Source organism: Carassius gibelio, chromosome A9 (genome assembly GCF_023724105.1).
Source record: "Carassius gibelio isolate Cgi1373 ecotype wild population from Czech Republic chromosome A9, carGib1.2-hapl.c, whole genome shotgun sequence".
NCBI classification, from domain to species: domain Eukaryota; kingdom Metazoa; phylum Chordata; class Actinopteri; order Cypriniformes; family Cyprinidae; genus Carassius; species Carassius gibelio.
In genome coordinates, this window is record NC_068379.1 from 21,052,157 (window position 1) to 21,072,493 (window position 20,337).

General features: G+C 37.8%; 1 protein-coding gene across 1 annotated transcript in view; it reads right to left on the bottom strand.

Annotated features, from left to right (window-relative positions):
* Nucleotides 1-20,337, bottom strand: part of LOC128019937 (FHF complex subunit HOOK interacting protein 1B) — a 28,797-nt gene that overhangs the window by 6,454 nt on the left and 2,006 nt on the right. The window contains exons 2-9 of the mRNA XM_052606309.1: nucleotides 8,091-8,559; nucleotides 6,161-6,299; nucleotides 5,788-6,050; nucleotides 4,013-4,243; nucleotides 873-1,118; nucleotides 540-707; nucleotides 341-420; nucleotides 80-249 (exon numbers count right to left, since the gene is read on the bottom strand). Of these exons, the coding sequence (XP_052462269.1) occupies nucleotides 80-249; nucleotides 341-420; nucleotides 540-707; nucleotides 873-1,118; nucleotides 4,013-4,243; nucleotides 5,788-6,050; nucleotides 6,161-6,299; nucleotides 8,091-8,219 (1,426 nt within the window). The 5' untranslated portion in view covers nucleotides 8,220-8,559. The remainder of the gene's footprint in view (nucleotides 1-79; nucleotides 250-340; nucleotides 421-539; nucleotides 708-872; nucleotides 1,119-4,012; nucleotides 4,244-5,787; nucleotides 6,051-6,160; nucleotides 6,300-8,090; nucleotides 8,560-20,337) is intronic.

The following is a 20,337-nucleotide window of genomic DNA, read 5'->3' on the forward strand; positions in this document are numbered from 1 at the left end:
TAAATTTTGTAGGCATGAACAGCAGCAAAGTTTTTTAAAGCACACCTGTTCTCCAAAAATGTGTCTGACACAGACTTACCCTTTCCCCAAAAGGCAGGCTCATCATCCCGCTCACTAGAGGGTGCTGGAGTGATTCGGCAGCATTCTGGTATGAGGGAAAGGAACTTGTCAGCTGATTTTCCATAGAGGTCTGTTTCTCTGACTGCCCTTCGCTGACTCAGCATTACATGTGTGCATGGCAACAGATACCTGGAGACAAACATTCAATAAACAGTTATTTTTTTACACACAAATAATAATTATTTTATAATTGAGTCACACACCCAAGCACACAAAATACCTGAGAACAAGCTGGAGCATGAGGTCTTCGCAGTTGAGACTGAGCAATGTCTTAAACAGACTCAGAGAGACCATGCACAGCTTCAAAGAGAAGAAAAAAAAACACTTTAGTCCCATCATTCCATATTCCAGCCTACAGCACTGACAAAAGTGTTTTTTATCTATACATGCACCCCAGCTACAGTGTGTGCTAGACCAACCCGTGAGTTGCTGCTGATGCGTGTGAGTAGTGTATCAAGGATGGTGTCGTTGTCATGGCGGTGCAACAGAATGAAGCGCAGGAAGGTCTTAAGGAGGGAAGTTTCCGTGATACTGCGTAAAAACAAGTCCAGATATGCTGTGCTTGCTATCATCTCATCCACTGACGACTGACAGAGGAACCATGAAAGAGAAACAGAGAGAGAGAGAGAGAAGAAATCAAAATAAGAGAAAATAAATACCATTCAAAACATTGTTTTATAATAAATGAATATGGAAACTGCCATCTATGCCAAATATGGCTCACATCTTCAATCCAGTTCAGAGTGGTTCACCTTGTGCAGAGCGGGGCCCATGACTGGAACCAGGAAGCCGTTGTGGAGGTAGTCAAGGAGCTGGCAGCGCACAAGGGGGTGTGCCACCTGTACTACAGCGTTGCAGAATTCAAGACTGTTCATGAACAGCACTATAGAGGAAACGGCCATCCAGTCCTCCCTTCGCAGGGCGTGCCAGTCATCGCCCCGCACCTCAATCTTCCGTGGCAGGGATGAGTACAGTGCACTCAGCCCCGTCGCTAGCACCTGGGAAACAGAAAAATAGATGCCAACATTATTTCATAAAGTTCACCAAGCAATCTCTGCATTTTTAACAGGTATCGTTCTAAAACCTGACTACATGTAAAAACATCTGCTGTATGCACATCTGAAAAAACAAAGAAAATGAAGCCTATAAATCTGACAAGTTGCAACAAATCTATTTGACTAATGAACTGTATTACTAACTTTACTGCTGTTCCACCCTGTGTGATAACACACTATGGTAAAATCACTGTAACACACAGGAGCTTTCTTTCTTTTTTTTATTGCTATACTACATCAAAATGTACAGCACTTATTCAAAACACAGATCTTAGCGAGGAAAACTGATATGGTCACTTCAGAAAAAATTCTGCTAAATCTTATTTCCAAAAAAGGTCCATTGTCAATAGCATAGCAAATGTATTAAGTAGCGATGCACCGAATCCAGGATTCGGATTTGGATTTGGCTACTGTTCTAATCGTAGCCTATCCTACTGTTATAAACGAAAACTAAATAGCCTACTATCCATGTTTATTAAGTTAATGTTCAATTACATTAATTTCAGTTAAGTCACCAAACATATTCTGCTTTTTTAAAAGAAAAGAAAAACACTTTTCTTTGCATTGTTGCACTTTTATTGAAAGGTTTTGGTTGTTTACTTGGGTAAGCATAAGCTTGGTAATTGTCAAAAAAGTTTTTCTCACTTGTCATCCTGGCATAATGTTGCCTTGTCTTTTTCTTCTTTTTTCTTTTTTACAGTTAAAATAAAATAAAATGAAAAATAAATAGCTGTGGACGTTGTTTACTTCATTAATGTGTTTTACTGTGTTAATGGAATAAGGATGCGAGTAGGATTCGGTATTCGGTTTCGGATTCGGCCGAATCTTAAACAGTGGATTCTGTATTCGGCCGAACCCCAAAAATCTGGATTCGGTGCATCCCTAGTATTAAGTACAGCTCACACAGAAGTTGCTTTCAAAACAAGCAGCTTTCTGTTGGCCAACATGCTGAATTCACATGACCAAACTGAACCCAATGCAAATTTCGCAATCATATTGATTCGTATTAGAATGACTGGATTATCAAACATGAATATTCCTGAATAATGGTAACGTGATCTCACCTTAATGCTTATGTATGTTGAAAAAAAACTTTCATGTCAGGGCTTGTTTTACATGTGGAACTTTACCATGTTTTCTAAAGCCACAAAACAGGCCACCAAAGAAACTGTCAGCTAGACCTATGCAGCTCTAGCATAAAAATAGATTGTGACACAAAGTCACAAAAGGCAAACGTTGAGAGATTGAGGCACTGCAGCAGCATGAAGTCCTAGATGAGACCTCCAGTCATATGTGTTAAGTGGGTCAGACGGAAGCTCATATATTATTCTCAAGAAAAAAGTAGCACAACTGCAGATGACAAATGGCCTTTTCATTCCACAGAAGCCCATAGAATGCAACCCAGAGAAAACACTACAGGACTTTATGTCTCCACTGAAACAGCTCCAAGAGGCACTCAAAAAATAAACAAGTGACATTTAAATTGCATGGCACAGAAAAAAAAAGGCACATAACATGAACAAAGGAGATTCATAAAGACATGCTAACAGTGAGGAAAGAACATGAGGAACATATGAAGAGTTTGGTTCCAAAATGCGATAAACGCTATAAAAATAAAAACAAACAGTGTTTCCACCAAAACAAGTATTGTATCTGGTCGGTATTAAAAAGTTTTTTTTTTTTTTTTTTTACGCAAATTGCGATATTGGCAGAGTTACTAGGCCCTTTTTTTTTCCAAACCGCGACAAATGCCAGTCTCCCTTTTTTTTTTGCAGAATCTGATATATCCACTCAACCGATCACAGCGCTCCATTCCACACACTTTAGAATACACCCGTCATACTAGCTTTCCTCATCTACTTTGTACTTTTTGATCAACAAACAAGAGTTACACGATAAATCGTATGTGATTGTCATGTGCATCTCATCAGTAAAGCTGGTTCTGTGATTAATAATACTGGTAAATCTCCATCATGTGCTTTCAGATGGAAATTATTCAGATGCATTTAATACACAGAGACATAGATCACTAATACACAGAGTCACAGACAAGCTACGCTACATCGCAATCATTAGATGAATCGCATTCAATTATGAACGCTATATTGCTTAGCTTGTCAGTGTTAGTGTTTTTATTAATGCCATTTATGTTTTTGTTAATACATCAGATAGCACTATTCAACTAAATGAATGCAACAAAGATAAATGCACTTTTGGAAGTTGAATGTACGGAAAATGTCATTTCTGAATTTCTGTGGTCTAATGTCATATTATCGTTCATGTTCTTGTTCATGATGAAATCTTATTTTATCGCTGTAATTAATTTGTAGCATTAAAAAGATGACCCATTGAATTAAGTTTGGAAGCTATTACTGATGTATTGTATTTTTAGTCCAGTGCCTGTATTTAAGATTAATATTGACCAAGTTCAGAGGCTGTTGTATGTGGACCAACTTACTATGAATTTTCATCAGTTTCAATATGAAAAATAACTTTCACATTGATTCAATTTATTTATCGCACTTTGAGGAAATTAATATTACATTTTATAATAAATCTTTTAAAATATTTTTTTATGTTATTATAACCTTAAGATGCTATGTGAAAGTCTGAAACAGAAAATAGTGGTTTTCATCTTACCAATTCTTGGTAAAGAAAACACATTTTTACTCAAATTAATCTAAATTAATTTATTGCAATTTAGAACCAAACTCTTAAAATCTGCCTCTTTTCTCTTCTCCATCTATCTACTCAACATCTAAGATACGAGTACATTTTCAAAAGCAAGAACAAAAACATGATCAGGTAAGCGCATACAACACCACACTCATGCTTACTGGGCAGAAGTAGGAGTTCTCTGCGATGTGACGTGCAACAGCGTGGTTGCTGGCAGAGGTTGCCATGACGAGCAGCAGCGCGTCACGGGCCTGCTGTCCCAGAGAGCCATCTCGATGAATAAATGGCACCAACAGGGAGAAGATCAGCAGGTTAGTGGGACCCTGCTGTACCAGTCCACACCTAAATATCAACTCCAAAACTGCAGTTTCCTTCGCCATACACACACATACCTGACGCATACAAACATTATTTAGTTACAAATTAGAAAAACACACATTAATATTAATTTCTGCACAAAAGCATTGTATATTACATTTCAACGTGTCCTCTAAGCTGGGCACATGGACTACCGCACACTTCCTATGTCGCTACCGTGCAGAAGAATAATGTGCCACGCTAATTTCTGAGTTGGTAAAACCATTTGATTGAATTCTGGTAAATGCAAAATAATTGCAATGCTCAGGCAAACCGCAATAGAGTTGGTGTCGATATAGATTTAGAACTGGTGAATGTGGTTTACAGGTTTCACAGAAAGAGAATGATGTGTGCCAAATGAGTCACTGTAGAAATCAAATACTTTAATGGTTGCGGATGAAATAGCTCAACACAAGAGCCAGTACCAAAAAATATAATGATATGTGAAAGAAAACATCATCATGTTTTAAAGAAGAGTGGCTTGACTGAGTGGAGGAAACAGTGGATGATGGGCACAGAATGGCAACAAAACATTAAGATATTTACGCTACTTAGATAACTGTATAAGAATTCACCTTCACCTCTTTTTTTGTTTGAAAATATTTAGCTTACAGATCTGATTGAATGCTTTAGTTTGTTTTTATATTATATAATATTATAAACCTAATAAATAATTGACCTCAAAGGGGGAATTCATGAGCAATATCTCTATAGTTTTTACACTTTATATCAAATGTGCATTACTTAGTTACATCAAGGGTCAAATCAAATATAAATATTACATTGTATCTCTACAGTTTTGTCTCTCTGCTGATTGTAATCACATCCTAATTTTGCAGAATGCTTTGCTTAATCCCTAAAATTAAGATGATAACAGCATGTAGCTTAAGTTTTATATTCACTTATGTTACAGGGTAGGGGTGTAGTAATCATTTCAGAAGTCAGGGGGAGAGAAAAATGAAATGTAATAATAATAATAACAACATCTCTGATTGACAAAGAAAAAAAAACTAACTTATCTCATCTCTTACTTTTAATTGTTTAAGAAATCAAATACACTGCTAGACAATATCCAATAATTTGTATTCTATAATATTTTTTATATACATTTCCCTTATAATAATTGTATGATTATCACTGGTTTTTATACTACCAACACATTTTACATTTTTATCACAGAATAAGGCATTAGGTTGAAAGCGTATTCTATATGCTACAGGAGCCACAACAGAAGGGTGAGAGAGAGCCACGGGTTGCTGGCCCCTTCCCCAACCCAAAGCTTAACAATAACCCAACACTTAAATTACAGGGATATGGTGGGTTTTAATGGTGTACAAACCCCTAACCCAGTTCTAAGCTCGACTCTAAAATTTGATTGGTTGTCATGAACTAATGGAACTCAGGAACAAAGTCCGGTTTAATGATTGTAATCTGCAAAATTCTACTGAACTAATTTAAATATAGGAAAATGTGACAAGTCTGAATTCTGAAGAAATCCGCAAGGCAGGTTATGTGCAGGGCTTAGTTAGAATTAACAATAAATGGTTCAAACAGGTGTCAGCGTCTTCCTGTCAATCACCTGATTTAGCAGCAGTACGAGGCTGGACTCTAGGGCAGGAGGGGAGCCCAGCTGGGGATCCACACATGCTTCCAGCAGGTTTAGCAGCGGCTGTAGCACTGCACTGTGCAGGAGCAGGGGCTGATGTGACTGTCCGATCAGCATCTCAAACAATTTCAACAGCTCTAGCTGGCTGTCTGGGTCCAGACCACGGCGCACATGCCACTGTACCAACTCATCCAGGATGTTCTCCGTCACCACCATCTCCAGAATAGGACCCATTGCTGCAGACATTTCACAATCCACTGTCACATAAAACAGCCTCTCATCTATTACGCTAAACTCTGAAACAGTACAAATGTATGCTCCATCAAGCTCACAAGAGTTTATTAACCTGGTGATTCAATGTCTCCCCCTGCTGGCCTTTCTTCAGCTAGCAGGCACAGCATCTGATCTGTGTGATTTCGAACTGCAGTGAGATCATCAGCATAACCACCCACTGAAGCCTCTCTCTGTTTCAGCACCCCTGACACCTGACAAAGAGGGAAGGATTAGACACATTAGAGGACATAGCATTACATACAGGTGCTTCTCAATAAATTAGAATGTTGTGTTCAGTAATACAACAGAAATTGTTTTACTCATGTATTAAATTAATTCAATGCAACTCTCTCAACAAATTAGAATATGGTGACATGCTAATCAGCTAATCAACTCAAAACACCTGCAAAGGTTTCCTGAGCCTTCAAAATGGTCTCTCAGTTTGGTTCACTAGGCTACACAATCATGGTGAATACCGTTTTCCAGAAGACAATCATTGACACCCTTCACAAGGAGGGAAAGCCACAAACAATCATTGCCAAAGAAGCTGGCTGTTCACAGAGTGCTGTATCCAAGCATGTTAAAAGAAAGTTGAGTGGAAGGAAGAAGTGTAGAAGAAAAAGATGCACAACCAACCGAGAGAACCGAAGCCTTATGATGATTCTCAAGCAAAATTGATTCAAGAATTTGAGTGAACTTCACAAGGAATGGGCTGAGGCTGGGGTCAAGGCATCCAGAGCCACCACACACAGACATGTCAAGGAATTTGGCTACAGTTGTCGTATTCCTCTTGTTAAGCCACTCCTGAGGCGTCTTTCCTGGGCTAATGAGAAGAAGAACTGGACTGTTTCACAGTGGTCCAAAGTCCTTTTTTCAGATGAGAGCAAGTTTTGTATTTCATTTGGAAACCAAGGTCCTAGTGTCTGGAGGAAGGGTGGAGAAGCTCATAGCCCAATTAGCTTCCAGCCCATAAGTCCAGTTTCCACAGTCTGTGATGATTTGGGGTGTAATGTCATCTGCTGGTGTTGGTATTTTGTTTTGTTTTAAACCAAAGTCACTGCACCTGTTTACCAAGAAATTCTGGAGCACTTCATGCTTCCTTCAGTCGACAAGATGCTGATTTCATTTTCCAGCAGGATTTGGCACCTGCCCACACTGCCAAAAGCACCAAAAGTTGGTTGAATTACCATGGTGTTGGTGTACAGTAAATTAACATACTTTCCAGAAGACCAACAGATCACTAAAAATGTATTTTTTAATTGGTCTTATGATGTATTCTAATTTGTTGAGAAAGTGAATTTGTGGGTTTTTGTTAAATGTGAGCCAAAATCATCACAATTAAAAGAACCAAAGACTTAAACAACTTTAGTCTATGTGCATTTAATTTATTTAATACATGATTTCACAATTTGAGTTGAATTACTGAAATTAACTTTTCCAAGACATTCTAATTTATTGAAACTTGAAAAACTTGAAAAAACTTGAATTATTGAGAAGCACCTATATAATTAGCTGAATTACTGTAATGCATATTTGGTATGCTGTCTGGGAAGGGTTCCGAGCTCGGGAATGGCCTGAACCTAGAGTACCATATATAAGTGTTATATGAACTCCAAGTGAGGAGATGGGGTGGAGGGTGGATGCTGATAAACCGACAATGGATAGAGCTAAGTTAGCTGTATTTATACCATAGTGTTGATTAACTTGAGCGTGTATCTGAGGCGCTCCTCCCAGACCTTGTTAATAAAACATCATGTAGTGGAAAGCAATCCAAATAAGAGAGCACTGATGTACACAAAGCATAAAAAGCATGCCCTAAAAAATGACATGCCCTAAAGCAGGGGTCTTCAACCACGGGCTGGTTAGGGTCGGAAAATTTTCTTGTGGACTGCCTGGACTAATATATAATAGCCAGTGCACAAATTCAATTTACAGGATGGCAGTTGTACTAAGGAGTTTATTTTCACAATTAGTATGGAAACTAAGCCTATGTTGTGTCTCACCTGTCTCCAATGGTTTTCAAACACCATAAGACAAGTCTCAGGGTCAGCAGTACATGGGCTGGACGGGGCTGCATGTCGACCGGTCCGAGTGCCTGGACCCCTTGGATTTAAACGACTCAGCCAACTCATCTTAGTGCACAAGCTGATCCAAATTTGATCAAAAGGTCAAAAGGGGAAAATATTAAGGGGAGAGAGGGAAGAAAAGTGTGAAGAGGGTAAGAAAAGGGAAAAGGGGAAGGGGGAAAGGCGGCTCACAAAAGGTGTCCAAAAATCAAGAAATGAAGAGTCCAGGTTGAAGAAATAAAAGGTAAAATCATAGAAAGGATGGAATCCTGCTGATGTCTGCAGCAACAGTCACTGTACACCAGTGATCAGTGTGTGAGCATGTGAGGCTTGTCTGCACTGCCTGTCATCCAGTTTGCTGTCGGCACTATACGCCATACCGATACATAGACTCCTCCACACACACCTGCAGGGGCAGAAAGAGATCGAGAGGTCATTGATGACACATTCACACCTGCAGGTAAAAACCAAAACAGTACATCCAGTCAGTATAAAGGTTAGTTTCTGAGGGAGATCAAAACAGCAAGGCACACACACAAAAAAAAATCCATAAACATACATGTTAATATGACTAAAGGAGACATAACACATGCAGTTTCTGTCAATCTCATGTTAATCTTGAGTACCTATACAGTAGTATTGCATCCTTCATATCTCCAAAGAGTCAATAGTTTTATCTATTCATAAAAGAAAAATACAGCTGTACCGCTTTTCTCCTAAAAAAAAAAAAAAAAGCAGTCATGCTCCTGAAGGCATGCCGTGGGCAGAGCTAAAGAGTCACAAGCATGTAAAGCTTTTGAGTAGCGATCGTCTGCAAGCTGTGACATCGACATGAAAAATTCCCATAACACTAGGTTCTTTCGGAAGCTGAACAAGGTCATCTTTTCCTCACAAGGAAAAACACACTTTTTTGGTGACACTGTTGATTTTGTGGTCAAAAACAAAATCCTTCTCAAGCAAGATGTGTAGTGCGAATTCCATAACCCGAATAAAGCTCATTGATGGACGTGCTCTTGCTCTAGTTGATGTGTGTACATATTCTTCCTGGAATAATGGCCATTAAAGAAATTCTCCCATTTCTGACGTCACACAGTGCCATACTCAAAAAGACGTCCAGAAACTTATACAAACCCTGAAGAAGTGCATTTTGCACAGAAAAACTCCATCATATGTCCATCTCATTTTTTGAGACTTTGATCATGTTTAGCATGAGAAGCAGTGTAGATAAGTCAGAATGCATAAAATAACACACAAACACACACACACACATATATATATATTTTTTTTTTTCAGTTTTTTTTTTTTCAGGTAAATTTAACTATTTAGGTAAATTTAACAAATTAAAATTTTTAAATTAAAATAAAATTTGACAATACAAAAACAACAAAAATAATAAAGTACAGACCCCAAATGTTTGCCCTGTAGTGTAAATTCATACTTTAATAATAATAATAAATAAAATAAAAACTTTTATTTCAGATATTTTGTTAAAAATAAGTCAGAAGCAAAATTATATGTAGAGTCATGTAGATGTTCATAGGTAAATTTCCTAGAGGAGTCAGTAAGTAATTTAATAAATATTCATAATTCAAGCATTACCAATTATAGGATTCATCATCTGATTAATGCACATTTAACATCTGCCTTCATTTATTATGTTTGGGCTACTGGGGAAATGTACTTATTCACAAGCAAAAGCTTCACCTTAGTAGGACTTCCATATCAAAATACATCACCAGTGAGCTTCAAAGTGCTCCTAACCAAAATGTGTTAGGATAGCACTCTGAGATAAAGAATTAATGCTTGAAAACAAAAAGGAATGAAAGGTTTAGCCATCACTAAAGCACACCAGTAGAATTCAGCACACTAGTACATCTCCGTATCAGATTCTCCAGCTAATCAATACTGTGTCTGGTGGAACAACTGCACCCATAACACAACAGGGGAAGAGACTCGCAACAGTAAAAATTGTAAGCGGTACCTACTGTATATTCATCTATCCATTCAACTATCTCTGGCATTCCTGGAAACCTACTTGCAAGCATGATCTGTATCAATAGGCTTCATGTGATTTTACAACCTCTCACAAGCAGAGCTGTAGCTGAGGTTAGCAAGGCTCCGATGCAGGTTGTACCAGTGGGCCCTGTTTGAAATTGTTTAATTTGTATGTTCGTTCTATTTATTTATTTGTGCGATTTACAGAATGTTTAGTTTTTTTTCAAGTTTGTAGGTGTCCAAGTACAGAAACTGAATAATTAAATGTAAAATAAATAACACTGCATAGTCTTTTTGCTATAGTTTAGAAAATGTAAATAAAATATGACATGTACTCAGAGTTAAACTGCGTCAGAACAAATTAATCTTGATAATGTCAGATAACTTTGATAGAAAGGTATGTATTGGATTACAATCAACCAAAACTTCTGTTAGTAGTATAACAATATTTACACAGCTATCAATACTTTGTTGAACAATTACCAAGCAATGCTTAATTTTGTTTAGTCTCGTGAGAAAAGGTTGCATTAGCAATTCAGGAAAAAACATGCAAGCAAAACATGGTCAGGTCAAAGTGTCTGAATAATTTTTGGTCCCAATTTTTTTTTTTTTATATCAATTTCACTAGTAGTCCACTGTATGAAGAAATTTTGGGTATAATATGTCACAGTTCGCTATACTCACTTACATGAATTAACTATAGTGTCCTGCACCTACCGTATTTTCCGGACTATAAGTCGCACTTTTTTTTTCATAGTTTGGCTGGTCCTGCGACTTATTTATCAAAATTAATTTGACATGAACCGAGAGAAATGAACTAACAGTAAACATTACCGTCTACAGCCGCAAGAGGGCGCTCTATACTGCCAGAGATGATGCTCAGTAGGGCTGCACGATGTGTCGTTTAAGCATCGAAATCGCGATGTACGAATCCACGATAGTCACATCGCAGGATGTGCGATGTAGGCTGTCATAGTTGATCCGTCATTCATTAACTGTATGGGCCAGAGAGCGCGCGCACGCGAGAGAGAGATGACGAGCGCGCAGCCGGCGCCACACTAGATGCGTGGCGCAAGTGTCTCAGCTGCGTGGCGTGTCTGTTTTTAATTCGGCTCCCATGTTAACAGGTCAGAACTTGTAGACTGCCTGCGTGAGACAAAACGCGTGCATGCTAGAAATAGAACCGACGCCTATTTTTCACGTGTCACTTGCAAGCGTGCTGGAAGCGTTTTCAGGCAAAATACAATAGGAAAATATGTTTATATGTCATTTTATACACAGATTCATATTAATTAATGACACTTAGATGTTTGAAAGTCTATAGGTTAACATATATTCAGATATAGATGTAATTTAAAAAGTAAATTAATAATTATTGATTTTCAAATATTGCACCTGTCACCGGCATGAGAGAAAGAGCACGCGCAGAGAGAGAGAGCCCCGGCCGCACGCTAAATGTCTTCAAACAACACAAACACTGTCTTGCTCTCTCTCCCTCACGCATATAATCAATTGACACGTTGGTGTCGATGTTTAAATCATTTAAAATGAGAATGTAAGTGTGCTCACCCCCTTTTTGTTTGTAAGAAAAAAAATTAGTTTTCATATCGCAATATATATCACAGAAAAATAAAATATCGCAATGTAATTTTTTCCCAATATCATGCAGCCCTACTGCTCAGTGCTCCTGTAGTCTACACTAAGCAGCATATAGCGCCCTCTCACGGCTGTAGACGGTAATGTTTTCTCCTGGTTCCTGGGTCTAAATGCGACTTATATATGTTTTTTTCCTCGTCATGATGTATTTTTGGAACGATGCAACGTATAGTCAGGTGCGACTTACAGTCCGAAAGATACGGTACTAGTAAAAAGCAAATATCAAAAATTACATCTGGTGTCTGAATAATTGTTTGTTTGACTGTGCATTAATTCTTGTTAAAACTACAAAGTAATTCAGTCAAGAGCAGTGAGTGATTTTCTTTTTTTTTCATTTCTTGGATTAACATTACAGCAGCTAGTAGCTAACTTAGGCGCGGTGTCTTTAGAGACAATGAATGCATCCAATATGATGCACATTCAAGAACTCGGTTTAGTGTTGCTCTCCTCTCTGCATGCACACTGAACACAGCAACGCGAGTAACCAGATACTCAGTTGAGCTTTTTCCCATCCTGTGTTTGAATGCTTTAACTCTTTTGAATGTTTAAATTGGCAAGTGGCAAGATTTAAAAACACATGAAAATGATAAGCATTCGTAACGACACACAGCAGTGGCCTGTCAACTCTCATGGTCGTCTTTTTAGGTTAGCTCCAGCCAGACGGTTGAGACCGCCGGGGGCCCCCCCTCAGCCAGGGGCCCCTATAATTGTCATCCACCTTTCCCCCACTAGCGACGGCTCTGCCCACGACTCTTCCTGTGGTTTCAACTAATGCAACAAAACTTCTTATGTTATTATCAAAACCAGTGACACTTCATATTATCTTAATAATCTTTTCAAACTTTCATTTCAGTACAAAAAATAAAGGCAGGACAAATAACAAAAAAAGACAGCTCAAGAGAAATGGGACACAAAAAAAAAAAAAAAAAAAAAAAATCAAAAACATTTTGGAGGAAGCAATGAACACATACAGACAACTCCACCCTGCCATTTACTGAAACCTTCCTTGACTGTGACAAAAATTAAGGCTTCCTTCCCAATGAGAACTCCCTCATCCCAATAAAGACAGTTCACAATTCCAATGACATAATGCTATAGAGACTGTCTCTTGAGGAAGGGCCCCTGTTCAAGGAAGTAACCATGTGTCACATACTCAAGGGGACACAAAGGCTTCATGGTACTGTAGATTGGATACTATGAGTCACAGTCAAATTCAACTACAGCAGGGTTCAATTTTCCAGACCAAGTCAAATAACATCTACTTACAGTTTCTTGCCACAGAGGCAGTATGATAGCTTGGCATAGAATTTCCTTTAATTAGTTTAGTGTCTTTCAGCGTACACAGCCCAGCTAACCAGTATTCCTCTGATACTCTGTCTCTCTTCCTTGTAGTTTAAGACTTGTAGTTTAGACTGCTTAAGTCAATCACTCACTAGTTATGTCACTGCCAATCATACTGTATGGCAGCTACAATGACTATGCTATTATCATCAACACATGCACATATTGTATTCAGTGCAATACAACTGAATTGCAGTAGGCAATTGCTGAATCTGTAGGCATATTCAAAAACAACATTACCATGACATTTATAGTCCATAATAATATTACATTTGGGTTAAAAATTTCCTTTGCAGAAGAAAGTTCTTTAGTATCAACAAAAAAAAATGCTCAGCCTTTACGCTCAAGAATATTCCACAATCAGGTTAAAGATAAAGGGTTTCTGCATGGGTTACAAATAGGGGTGTAACGATTCACTCGTTTTCTCAATGCATCAATTACAAACCCTGACGATTCATATGCATCGATCTTGAAACATGATATTTGAATCAGGAATAGGGCTGTCACTTTTGAGAAAAATCTCATTTGAACGGATATAGTATATCATGCAATGTGTTCGAATATATTTAAATATCAATGGCTCTCTTACATACATTTTTACGTATGCCATGACGCATCATAAAAACAAGCATTTAACAATGGACAAAAGTTTTTTAACCTATGGCCATAAAGGCTCTGTAATTTGCCCCCTGACTAAGCGTTTAAATAATTTAGGGGAAGCATTTAAATAATCCTGTGAATGCTCTATAATAAAATCGAAATGAATAGTTTTAAGTTTGCAAAAATCGTTCCTGAATTGAATCGAAAACCTATGAATCGTGAATCGAATCAAATCGCTGCCTACCCAGAGATTCACAGCCCTAGTCACGAAGGTAGATTTAAGAATTTTTAATATCTTTTTAGGACCAAGTAAAGAAAATGTAAGGAATAAATTAATTTGAACAATACATATATGTCAATATTTTATGTTACAATATTGTATTAGCATAGGGCTGGGCGATATGGCAAAAATGTGATCTCGAAATAAAATATCCATATTGAACGATAACGATTTTCGATATTCGATACAAATTGTTAATGCTTCCAGCTTAAAAATAGTATGCCTGAATGACTGAAGCCACAAAAATGAGAGGGTTCATTAAATTACACTTTAAAAGTATCGTTTATTAAAAAAAAAAAATTACACATTTCCAAAAAGTAAACATAATACTATTGTAAACATAATTTGTAAACATTACAGTTTTTTTCCCACCAGAAGACTAACTGTAAACAGTGTCTGGCGTTAAGAGGTACATAAAATGTGCAAAATATAAACATAAAAATATACAACTTCTAGCAAGTGCACACAATTTGTAAAACTTTCAGTTGTATTTTTTTTCTTTTTTTGCCAGGAAGACTGGTCTGTAAAAAGTGTCTGGATTTAAGAGGTATTTTAAATGTGCAAAACGTAAACATGAAAAATATACAACAACTAGCTAGGCACACAATTTGTAAAACTTTTACAGGTTTTTTGCCAGAAACACTAGTCTGTCCACTGTGTCTGGCTTTAAGAGGTAGATTAAATTTGCAAAATGTAAACAAAAATATTCAACTTTTAGCTAGTGCACACAATTTGTAAACTTTTACAGGTTTTTTGCCAGAAACACTAGTCTGTCCACTGTGTCTGGCTTTAAGAGGTAGATTAAATTTGCAAAATGTAAACAAAAATATTCAACTTTTAGCTAGTGCACACAATTTGTAAACTTTTACAGGTTTTTTGCCAGAAACACTAGTCTGTCCACAGTGTCTGGCTTTAAAGCTGCCCTGTGGCAGGACACTATATTACCACCTGTGCTAAAAGCACGCTCTGAGGGTGAGCTGGTGGCAGGAATACACAGGTAACGTTTTGCCAGGAGGCTCACTCTGGGGTATATTGCTGAATTGATCTTCCACCATTCCAGGGGGTTGGTCTCGCTGTCTGCATCAGGAGCTTGCAGGTAGCCATTTAGTTCAGCTTCAATAGCCTGCTGTTCTGTGAGATCAGATGTTGCAGTAGACTTGGTGTAGGACTTCTTGAAAAAGCTGCCCAGTGTCATCTTCTGCATTTTGGCTGGTGTAGCAGCAGCACCGTCACCTTTGCCTCCTCCCAGTGAAATGGATGGGACTGCAGGAGCAGCTTGCGATGTGCTCTGACATTCATCCAGCATCTGAGCTACAGCTCTGGATTTCACAGCCTCAACCTTGTCATCTTTGATGTAGCGTGTCTTAAAACGAGGATCAACAAGGGATGCTATGCTCAGAAGATCATCAGTGGCAGCGTTGTCATATTTCTCATTCAGATAGGTGAGGACAAAAGCCTTGATGGTCTTGGTGAGCTCCGAGTCATCAGCTACAGGTTTCAAGACCTCCTCACTGAAAAGATGCAGTACAGGTTTCAGGTACGACACACTCACATATTTTTCACCAGAAAGGGCATCAGTGAAATCAGCAAGTGGGTTTAGAGCCTTACACACAGACTCCAGAACATCGATGTCCTGCCATGAGGGAGCCAAGTGCCTTGTTTTTTTATCAGCTGATAAAACTTTTGCAATGGCCTTCTCTTGCTCTAGCACTCGTGCTATCATGGCATGGCGGGACCCCCACCTGGTGGGTGATTCTGTGATCAACTTGTGCCTTGGCAGCTTGAGCTCCTCTTGAGTGACCGCTAGTTCTCGTTTCTTTTTCCAAGAGAAGGAAAAAGCACTGACCACTTTTTTGCACACACCCATGGCTCTTTGGATTCTATGGTCTCTCATACTCCCCTCTGATGATGAAGAAAACAGTATAGGTACATGTTTAGAATCTTTAAAAGGCAAAGACAATTGTAAAAATTACTTATTTGTGATGATAAAAATTATTTTGTGATGATAAATTATTTTGTGATGATAAATTACAATGTTATGAGATTTTCAATCAGCGAGAAACTACATTTAGACCTTACACACTAGGGCTGTCTTTTATCCTACAAATCTGAGTTAAATAAAGGCTAGTTACTGCAACAATAAACTAACATAACAGCTTAAGCATGCCATGACAACTTTAATGTCAACAGAAATGTAACTGAATCAAAACGGAATTAATTATGAGAAATTATCACATTATTATTGTGGAATAGATGAATTACTTACATTTTAAAACATTAACGGCATTTAACATACTTAATATATAGCCTATGCATATTTATCAAATAGCGTAAAGCAAGGCTACACGACCATTAATTTATTTATCACTGCCTTTACAGCACACAACCACAAGCCAGTTGGTGTTTGTTAGGACAGTGTGAATACGACAGCATATTCTAAATTATGCAGTCAAACGTGATATAGCTTTAAATGCTGTGAAATCAATTAGGATATTTTATAAATCCTCATATGCTGTTTAGCACTGAAAACTTTAAATTTTTTAGATGGTTAACTTACCAATGGCTAGATGTAGCCGGTGACCAAAACATTGCAGACGAGTCCAGTTTTTAAGCGAGACAGCCTTGACGATGTTTGCGCCGTTGTCTGTTGTGATGCACACCTGGCGGTCCTCGCTAAGGCCCCAAGATGCGAGTGCATCCTCCAGACCCGCAGAAAGTATTTCCGCAGTATGGTCCTCCGGAAAATATGCAGTTTGCAAGCATCTTGATTGCAGACACCACTCCTCGTCAATGTAATGAATGGTGAGGCTCATATATGGCTCGGATGTTCTGCTCGACCATAGGTCGGAGGTAGTGGCAAAATATTTCACGTTCCTTAGATTATTTTCCAGCTTTTCGCGGCACTCTTCATATAGCTGAGGCAGTGCGGTTTTGGAAAAGTATTTTCTGCCAGGGAGTTCGTAACGTGAGTCAAGCACTTTAACTAATTTCCTAAACCCGTCTTGTTCCACTGTGCTTAGGGGCATCATTTCTTTTGCTAAAAAGTAAGAAACGGCCCTGGTTATGTCCTTGCTCCTTTTGGAACTCTTCTCATAGGGGGTAATAGCCACGAAAGACGACACGATCGATTTTTGCTTCGGTACAGCCCCACTGCTAGCCCTGCTTGATGACGGAGTAGCATCGGCCCGCATTTTCATGCTCTCGGCGTGGTCGTTTGGGTGATACTTTTTTAGGTGATGGAATAGGTTGGTTGTGTTGCCAGTCTTGGTTTTTACAAACTGACGACATATTTTACAGATCGTTTTAATCTGCGCTTCGTCACTTTTTAGATAACCAAACCACTTCCATATTACGGAATTCGTGCTACCCTTTTTGTCGACAATTTCGTCATTTGTTGATGATAACCCGAGGTTAGTTTCACTTTCGTCGCTACTTCCACTCATTTTTGGGGTCTTTTGTCGTCGTTTCGAGTTCGCTTGCAAAGTGCGGTAGGACTGTGTACTGACGTGCACGTGCACGCACGCTGCCGCTGTCGCATATTTCTGCTGTGTGATTGGTTCTTGGATCAATCCATATCGAGTGAAAATGTCCGGAGCTTATCATCGTTATCGATTAAAATTTTATCGCGATTCGATGTGATATCGTTTATCGGCCCAGCCCTATATTAGCATGCCTCAAAGTAAAAAAATACAACTTCCAACAGATGTCCATTACATTTTAATTTGTAATGGACAAAAATAAATAAATAAATAAAAATAAATCTACTTAATTCAAGTTTTCATACTCCCTTAACAGATGTTTGTTCTCATTTAAGCATAAACTCAAAAAACAAGACTTCTCAGAAAACAAGACTTCATATGTTCAGTTTTCATCTCAAGTAAATGTGTTTTTTTAAGTATCTTCAGATATTTGTATTGGAAATCAGTAGGAAAAAAAACTGAGGAAGATATTCTTTTTTTTCTATGAGTTTAACACTTTCTTTTAATCTTAAAACCATTTTTTTTTTTTTTTTTTTTTAGAAGGGCGAATTAAGGCTTTTTAAGACCTGCAAATAGCATGGTTATCACCTATAATTAATATTAGGTGCCACACCAACACAAAGAATAATTGTGTGCTTTGTCCTAGTCTTACTTTATTGACATTGTAACTCACCTGCTTCACAAATCCCAAAATACATTTCTGGTAACTCACAGAGACACGTTTCTACTCTGAGATCAGTAATTTTGTAAAGGTTTTACAAATTCTTTGCTGGCTACAACATTCCAGATTAACACAACTACTGGTGTCATAATGGGACTAAACAGCGGAGATTATCTGAGCAGTCCAGAGTCAGTCAGCTCTGCCCCGCTTACTGACTGCTTAATGCCCCAGGGAGAACAGTCAGCTCCTTGTGTTTCACCCAGATTCCTTTATCGACCCTGAAACCACAAACACCAGAGATGCATACTACTGACGTATCAAGATTCACATCTATGTCTTTTAAAACATTAACAAATACAAACAGTTGTGACTCACAACAGGCACATGCAAAGAGTTTCTAAAAATAACTAAGAATCGATATATCATTGGTGAGGACAATCATGCTGAACCAAAAGATCATCTCCCAAGCAGTAAGGACACATAGAGGAGACACCTGCATCATGTGCGTAATCATGCATTCATAAGTCATTAATGCAAATACGTACTGCTTATGCAGGCTCATAAACACCAGGACTAACAGTAAGAAGGGAGGTTCTAGACCTTCCCTTGGCTGATCGGGTCAGTCATGTCATCATTTCATACATGTTCTTGCATTCAAAAACAGCTAAATGCACAGAACATCATGAATAGAATATAACACAATGCTTGCTTGTAAAGTTGCCTTAAAATGCAATGTTAAGTGTTGAGGCTGTGAAAAAATAGTTTGAACATTTTAAATAAACTCAAATATACCAATTAAAATAATAAACAAACCATTTGAACATGAGATGACAGGAAATTAATTATTTAACAAAATTTTCTTTAAAAAAACAGTATTATACTGACTACTGTATTTTCAGGAAAAGAAGTCGCACCTGGTTATAAGTTGCACCAGTTCAAAACTGTATCGTTGACCAAAAAAAAAAAAAAAAAGTTGCATTGGTGTATAAGTCACATTTTATCATTACGTTCAGAAATATTCTAAAATACTGGTAAACAAAAAGCATTTACATTATAAAAACTATAAACGCATATTACTACCCCTCACTCCACAACAAACCATTTTAATTTAAAGATATTCAGTACAGAACAGGAATGAAAGATATCAGTATAAAACAAAATAAATAAAGTGGCATTCATTATTAACAATACTTATTAATGCCAAGCATAAACAAATTATTTAAACTGAAACTGAAACCATATTGTATGTGCGAGATGTGACAGAAAAATTAATTTGGGTCTGTATTACTCTTTCATTTGGCACAAATGCAAGTATGTGTGCTCTACGCATGTAGCTATTTTACATGATTCCCATTATTACATTATAAACATTGCTTTGAAATAGAAGTTCCAACACATTTTAGATTTTAAAAAAAATGTAATTCAAAATGAAATTCAAAATGAAAATACAGTATTTGTTTATGTAACAAAGCATAAAGCTAGAGATACAAATTGTGTAGTAATTTTTCATATAAAACACACACTGCTGCCAAATGGCTTTGCATGTTGACCTATATTATAGTGCAAGGCTGTCTGAGAATGTGACAGAAGGGAAAAAGGGGTGGAGAAAAAAAGAGAGAGATAGAGAAGCAAATGGAGAAGGCTCTCTCTCTCTTTCTTACTGCCCTGAGGTCAATTAATCATTAGCCAGGTGTCTGTCCTGGCAGCTCACAGGTAGATCTTAATGGTAGGTTAGCAGATCAGGAGCAGGTAAACTTGCAAGTGTAATTACTGGCATCACATCAGAGCACTCTTTTGGCTGATGAGGTGCTGGTAACATAATGGTTATGGATCTGTGCTGTTAACACCAAGTAAAAAGAAAAGGGGTTAACAAGATTACAGTTCTTCTCTTTAATCACTGTATCATCGATCGAGACATGTAACTTAGCCTTGCACAAAACACACTACCCCTAAATTTACAGTAGTCTGCTTAAGGCTGTTTTCGCCAAGATTCACATTACTCTGTAAATCTAAGCCATGGTTAAATGAAAGGACATCTGAAATGCATCTTTACCATCAAATGCTAATACTGATTTTTTTTAGACTATGCATTTACTTCTATTTTGGTATGTTTCAAATGTATGCCAATAAAGGTAAAAATAGAAAAGGTGAATCACAAGTAACCAAATGACT